Source organism: Mandrillus leucophaeus, unplaced genomic scaffold, assembly GCF_000951045.1.
Source record: "Mandrillus leucophaeus isolate KB7577 unplaced genomic scaffold, Mleu.le_1.0 Scaffold332, whole genome shotgun sequence".
In the NCBI taxonomy this organism is placed as follows: Eukaryota; Metazoa; Chordata; class Mammalia; order Primates; family Cercopithecidae; genus Mandrillus; species Mandrillus leucophaeus.
The window spans coordinates 290,061-297,658 of NW_012103499.1; the positions used below are offsets into that span (position 1 = coordinate 290,061).

General features: G+C 40.6%; 1 protein-coding gene across 2 annotated transcripts in view; it reads right to left on the minus strand.

Annotated features, from left to right (window-relative positions):
• Positions 1-7,598, minus strand: part of PTGES3 (prostaglandin E synthase 3 (cytosolic)) — a 25,095-nt gene continuing 17,497 nt past the window's right edge. For both annotated transcript variants that reach the window (XM_011988506.1, XM_011988504.1), the window contains exons 4-7: positions 6,734-6,823; positions 2,846-2,908; positions 1,428-1,452; positions 1-1,147 (exon numbers count right to left, since the gene is read on the minus strand). In XM_011988506.1, coding sequence (XP_011843896.1) covers positions 1,128-1,147; positions 1,428-1,452; positions 2,846-2,908; positions 6,734-6,823 — 198 coding nt within the window. In that variant the 3' untranslated portion in view covers positions 1-1,127. The remainder of the gene's footprint in view (positions 1,148-1,427; positions 1,453-2,845; positions 2,909-6,733; positions 6,824-7,598) is intronic.

Sequence of the window (7,598 nt, forward strand, 5' to 3'; positions counted from 1 at the left end):
AGGAGGACAACACATTTAGTTTTATTTCAATCAAATCACAACACTTTCTTTTCCAACTGCTGCAAAGTGCATCTACAATATTCTATTACAGATCCACTTTTAAAAGGTTTCCTGTGACATTACAGCAAGCCTCTTTTTTCAAACAGAGGAATAATCCCAAATTCTTCCTCAAATAAAAATAACTCCATTCCAGTAAATGGTAAATACATAAAAATTACAGTAAGCCAGACACTTAAAAGGACAGCCAAGAAGTCTTCCAACAGTTTATTAGAAAGAATGTAGACATTTAAAAAAATCCCCACTGTCATGAACATAAATTGAGGTTTTCAGCCCTGGTATAAGCTGAATCAAAAAAAGAAATAAAAAATCCAATAGTGTATTAAACATTTTTCACTCATTTGCCATACTTGACAGTGCAAATACAAATCTGGTCTAAATGTACAGACTCTCAAGCAACAATGTACAGCTTTCTTCGTCCTCCATGCTAAGAGATGTAAAAGCTTAAGGGTCAAACAATACCAAATGTATAGGCTTCAAAAACCATCTAAGTTAGGGCATTCTCTAGTTTTAGCTAAGATACACCTGGAACACTGACAAGTGATCACTTACATAGAATAATGTGAAGTAAATTTTTTGAAAAATAAATTTTAGTGGAACAATCCTGAAGGAACACCAGGAGAACAGCAGGTTACCAGTAAGGTGTCAGCCAATTTGTTCCAGCCACTTTTGAATCCATGTCCTATAATCTAAAATTTAGTTATCTTTCCCTAAGCTGAGAGCTTCCTATCATGTCAGTATCTATGTTATGAAGAAAAGGAGACTTAGGTGAGATGTTTCTATTTATCACAACAGCTGCATCAATTGCTTAGGACCTCAACAGCTTCATGAAAGTCTGGGAAATGTTCATGCATAAGGTTATTGCCTTAGCTGACTTAAAATTGCCCCATACAATGGTACATATCAACCCTTAGTGAAGCCTTTTAAAAAACAAACAGGTTGAAAAATGGGTTAAAGTAGGCAAATACAGCATCTGCCTTTAGAGCTATCAACTCAGGAATTCTCTCAATTATGAAATCTTGCAGAGAAGTTATTTTTCTTTCTCAAAATCCAAGTGATGACAATACTCCTTACTCCAGATCTGGCATTTCTGAAAGAATTGTAAAAAATATTAGTATAAAGTACATGGGAATAATCTACCAATTTTAATATCTTAAAGGAAAAGCAACCAAAAATTGAATTATATAGTTCCCCAGGTAAATTAATAGGTTGTCTTGCTATCTCAAGTTATTCACATTTCTGCTTTAGTTATTTATTCAAGGTCATAAAGAAAAAATTACTTTTTTTCAAAAGAAGTTAACATCTCTATTTTGAGTTTGGTTTTTGATGCAAAATATCACTGTGTAAACATACTTTTTATATACACTTACTTTCATCATCACTGTCTTGTGAATCCTGAAAGAGGGAAAATAAAGTTACCGAACTGATCAAATACTTGTTTGCTAACTGAACAGTTTACCTGAATAGTTCAAGCGCTATTATTTTTGACTAAAGTAGCACAGGTAGGTAGCTATACCAAGCCTAGAAATTTAGTCATTGGACTTAAGACTAGGTTTAACCTAAGGTGAATGGATGTACAGCAGAGGATCTATCTACCTGTAAAAAATAGTGTGCGCCTTTTGGTGACAGTTTAGCCCACCCTTTGAATACATTCCTAAATTAACCTATGTCAGCATTCAAGAGAAAACATGGATCAATATGAAGAAAAATAGATTGACAGAAGACAGTGAACTCTAATCCTAGCTGTTGAGTGAATATTATGTATTTTTCTAAATAGCATTAAATAACTTTCTGGGAGATGTTAACAGGATGCTGGGGTTGACAAGATGTTGAGAATAGTTGTTTATTATATCCTCATCCTCCTCTTACAGATTTACAATGTCCATCTGTTTTGTTTTGGGTTTTGTCTTTTTTTTTTGGAGATGGAGTCCTGCTCTGTCGCCCAGGCTAGAGTGCAGTGGCGAGATCTTGGCTCACTGCAACCTCCGCCTCCCGGGTTCAAGCGATTCTCCTGCCTCAGCCTCCCAAGTAGCTGGGATTACAGGCACCCATTTTTGTATTTTTAGTAGAGACAGGGTTTCACTATCTTGGCCAGGCTGGCCTCAAACTCTGATCCACCCGTCTCCGCCTCCCAATATCCATCTGTTTCATCGGTCTCTGACCAATCCTGACATAAAACCTATTTAATTTACTTTCTTAGTCAAAATAATCCCTATAAACTGACTTTTTTTTTTTTTTTTTTCCTTGAGATGGAGCCTTGCTTTGCTGACCAGGCTAGAGTGCAATGGTGTGATCTTGGCTCACTGCAACCTCCGCCTCCCTCGTTCAAGCGATTCTCCTACCTCAGCCTCCCCAGTAGCTGGGATTACAGGCACCTGCCATCATGCCTGGCTAATTTTTGTAGAGACAGGGCTTCACCATGTTGACCAGGCTGGTCTCAAACTCCTGACCTCAGGTAATCCACCCACCTCGGCCTGCTGGGATTACAGACGTGAGCCACCTCGACCAGCCTAAACCGACTGTTATAATTGAGTAAGGTATTACTACGTAATGTCTCTATACAATGATTCTTTGGAAATGTGATCCATTTAGGAATGGTCTACGGCAAAACCAGTTCCCTAATAAGATACCCATTCCTCAAAAATGGGCACATTTTAAAAATTGCTTTTCCTTTTTTTTTTTTTTTTTTAGAAAAGTAGTAATCCTGAATCTATATAAAACCATTTGTAAATATGTTGTTTACTATTTAATAGTATGAAAGTAAACAGAAAAAAACTTTTAGACTTACATCATCTGCTCCATCTACTTCTGGTAAATCTACATCCTCATCACCACCCATGTTGTTCATCATCTATTTGAAGTGTAAAAATTAGTTTTAAAAATGATGTTAAGTTAGGCCCTAATTATTAATGCTGTATGCTTCAGAATAAACCTTAGGTCTGCCACGGATATCCACAAATGAAAAATGCAAAATAAATGTAAGCATCTTCCCTTCTGGAAAAGGAAGATTATAAGCAATTACACAAAGTTCTAAAAACCTATACGGAAATTAAAACTAAATTTTCCCTAAAGAAAAGCAAAGGTTTTAGATATTGTGAAGAACCAATAAATGATTTAAACCTAAACTATTACCAGATGATGAGGAACTTATTTTCTCAAGTTTAAACCATTTCTGTAATGTTTATATTTTAGAAAAATAAAATCACATATGCATGGAAAAAAATCAGATTTCAAAAATACATGATCACTCAGATTTTACAATTGGAAGGGACCTTTTTTCTTTTCTTGAGATGGAGTATCACTCAGTCACCTAAGCTGGAGTGCAGTGGCGTGATCTCGGCTCACTGCAAGCTCTGCCTCCCGGGTTCACGCCATTCTCCTGCCTCAGCCTTCCCAGTAGCTGGGATTACAGGTACCTGCCACCACGCCCGACTAATTTTTTTGTATATTTAGTAGTAGATAAGAGTTTCACTGTGTTAGCCAGGATGGTCTTCATCTCCTGACCTGGTGATCCGCTCACCTCGGCCTCCCAAACTGCTGGGATTACAGGTGTGAGGCACCACACCCAGCCTGGAAGGAACCTTAAAAAGATTAAGTCAAACATACAATGGAATGTGTTCATCCTAAAAGTAGGGATTATTCAGCCTTAAAAGAAAAAAATCTGCCTTATGTGACAAAACACAATGAAGAATCTGAAGCATGTCATGTTATGTGAAATAAGCCAGTCAGGGACAAATACTGCATGATTCCACTTATATAAGATACCTAAGATTATATGAGATACCTAAGATAGACACACAAAAATAGAGAGAATGGTAGCTGCCAGGAGTTGGAGGGAAGGGAAAATGCAGACTTGCTACTGTTAAATAGGTATGAAGTTCCAGTTACACAAAATGCATAGTTCCAGAGACCTACTGTACAGCATTATGCCTATAGTTAACAATACTGTATCATGCACGTAAAAGTCTGTTAAAAGATAGCTGGGCATGGTCAGGTTCGGTGGCTCATGCCTGTAATCCCAGCACTTTGGGAGGCCAAGGCGGGTAGATCACTTGAGGTCAGAAGTTCGAGGCTAGCCTGGCCAACATGGTGAAACCCTGTCTCCACTAAAAATATAAAAATTAGCCGGGCGTGGTGATGGGAGCCTGTAATCCCAGCTACCTGGGACGCTGAGGCAGGAGAATTGCTTGAACCTAGGAGGTGGAGGCTGGAGTGAACTGAGATCGTGCCATTGCACTCCATCCCGGGCAACAAGAGTGCAACTCCGCCTCAAAAAAAAAAAAAAAAAAATAGCCAGGCGAGGTGGCTCACTCCTGTAATCTCAGCACTTTGGGAGGCCAAGGCGGGTGGATCACGAGGTCAGGAGATTGAGACCCACGGTGAAACCCCGTCTCTACTAAAAATACAGAAAATTAACCGGGCGCGGTGGCAGGCGCCTGTAGTCCCAGCTACTCGGGAGGCTGAGGCAGGAGAATGGCATGAACCCAGGAGGTAGAGCTTGCAGTGAGCTGAGATCACGCCACTGCACTCCAGCCTGTGCGACAGAGTAAGACTCCATCTCAACAAATAAATAGTCTGTTAAAAAGAGTAGATTTCATGTGAAGTGCTCTTACCTCAATTAATTAAACACAAAAGGATTCAGTATAAAAATTTGGGGCAATCTATCTTGAATGAAATGAATAACTGGGAAAGAGTTTCCCTACCTTGAAAAGCACTACTGAATACTTTTAAGTTTCTTTGGGCAGAAAAATGCTAAATGTACCAAGTGCAACGCTACTGTGTTTAAGATAAAACAGCAAGAGAAAATTGAACATATTCAAGAGATATTCAGGAGGTAACAAAAACTGGACAACAAAGATAGCAAAAAAAACAAAAACAAAACAAAACAGTGTTACAAGGCTGGGGGCAGTGGCTCAGGCCTGTAATCCCAGCACTTTGGGAAGCTGAGGCAGGAGGATCACTTGAGCTCATGAGTTCAAGACCTGCTTAAGCAACACAATGGCTTGCACAACTAGGTAAACTGTGGCACCAACTGCTACACGTAAGGTACAATTAAAAAATACTAATAATATGAATAGAACATCTTCCCTTCCTGTTGAAATCACCGTGCCAGAGTCATGTGCGGAGAATTGTTAAATAAGCAGTTGCATACGTAAAGCTAGACACTTAGCTGTTTTTATTTAACTCTTAAGGTCTCAAAATACAAAATCTAGTTAATGAAAAATTTCAAATAGCAACAAGAAATGGATTTCATGAGTATGCATTCAATTTACACACTAATGTTCTTTTTGTAGTTTTATTCTTTTTTTTTTTTTTTTGGGAGACGGAGTCTTGCTCTGTCGCCCAGGCTGGAGTGCAGTGCAGTGGTGTGATCTCAGCTCGCTGCAACCTCTACCTCCTGGGTTCAAGCAACTCTGCCTTAGCCTCCAGAGGAGCTGGGATTACAGGGGTGCACTACCACGCCCAGCTATTTTTTTGTAATTTTAATTATTTATTAATTTAGAGACAGTGTTTTGTTCCTGTTGCCCAGGCTAGAGTGCAATGGCGATCTCGGCTCACCGCAACCTCCACCTCCTGGGTTCAAGTGATTCTCCTGCCTCGGCCTCCCTAGTAGCTGCAATTACAGGCATGCACCACTATGCCTGGCTAATTTTGTATTTTTAGTAGAAACAGGGTTTCTTCATGTTGGTCAGGCTGGTCTCGAACTCCCAACCTTAGGTGATCCGCCTGCCTCACCCTCCCAAAATGCTGGGATTACAGGTGTGAGTCACATGCCCAGCCCTATTTATTTTTTTTTTTTTGAGATGGAATCTTGCTCTGTCGCCCAGGTTGGAGTGCAGTGGAGCGACCACGGCTTACTGCAACCTCCACCTCCTGGGTTCACACGATTCTCCTGCCTCAGCCTTCTGAGTAGCTGGCATTACAGGCACACGCCACCACACCCAGCTAATTTTTGTATTTTTAGTAGAGGGGAGGTTTCGCCATGTTGGTCAGGTTGGTCTGGAACTCCTGACCTCCTGATTCGCCCGCCTCGGCTTCCCAAAGTGCTGGGATTACAGGCATAAGCCACCGCACCCAGCCTATGATTCTTGTGTTTAAAAGTTTATAGTCATATTTTTTAGACCAAGTCCCGCTCTTTCACCAGACTGGAGTCCAGTGGCACGATCTCAGCTCACTGCAACCTCTGCCTCCAGAGTTCAAGCAATTCCCATGCCTCAGCCTCAGGAGTAGGTGGGACCACAGGGACACGCCACCACGCCCAGCTTATTTTTTTTGTATTTTAGTAGAGACGGGGTTTCACCATGTTGGCCAGTATGGTCTGGATCTCCTGACCTCGTGATCCGCCAGCCTTGGCCTCCCAAAGTGCTGGCCTCCTCCCAAAGCGCCTGGTCAAAAGTTTATAGTTTTATTTTATGGCTTCAAAATCCAAGTCAACTACTGCAATCATGCTTTAAAAAAAAAAAAAAATCCCAATGATGAAATTAGGAAATTAGCAAACTAGCTGTGTTAGTCTTAATACATTAATTTTCGCAGTTAACACTGATTCCTTTTAAAATCATTAAAATGGTCTTAAAAATAACACGCATCATGAATATGTGCCCAAAACCAAATTAAATTGACTACAGACAGGTACTGTGTACTTCGAGTGGGGAGACATCCATTTAATGGAACTTACCTCAGAAAAACGATCAAAATTAGACATGTCTTCATCTGAATCATCTTCCCAGTCTTTCCAATTATTGAAGTCGACACTAAGCCAATTAAGCTATAAATCAATACAAACATCACCCTAAGGTTAGGTTAATTTGCATTTGGCATGAACCTTAAGACTGCATTTTCTTTTCTTCTAAAGAGACCAAGTCTTGCTGTGTTGTCCAGGCTGGAGTGCAGCAAGCATTCACAGGTGCAATCCCACTATTGATCAATGTGAGTTTTGATCAGCTCCATTTCTGATCAAGGGTCTTGTTAACTCTTCAAGCAACCTGGTGGTCCCCGCTTCCTGGGACACCACCATACTGATGTTAACTTAGCATGGCTACCTGACTGACATATGGCATTGCAACCCAGAATTGGGCGCAAGTAATTCTCCCACTTCACCCTCCAGCGTCGCTTTTAACTACAACAGGCACACGGCTACTGGTCCCTGGCAAAACAACATTTTTTGAACTGCGACTTTGTATTTTTATGAGGGCATGTAATTAGCACACAAAGAATAGACTAAGCTAAATGGGGTGGCTTACACCTGTAACCCCAACACTTTGGGCGGCCACGGTGGAAAGATTGGTTGTGTAATCCTTCAGGAGTTCGAGACAGCCTGAGCAATAGTGTATCCTGTATCTGGGGAAAAAACAAAAAAGCAAAGTTCCTGGGCGTGGTGGCACATTCCTATAATCCTAGCTATTTGGGAAGCTGAGGTGGGTGGGAGGATCGCTTAAGCCCAGGTGGAGGCTGCAGTGAGCCATGTTCACACCACTGCACTCTCGCATGAGTGGCATGAGACTATCTCACTATCTTAAAAAAAAAAAAAAAAAAAAAAAAAA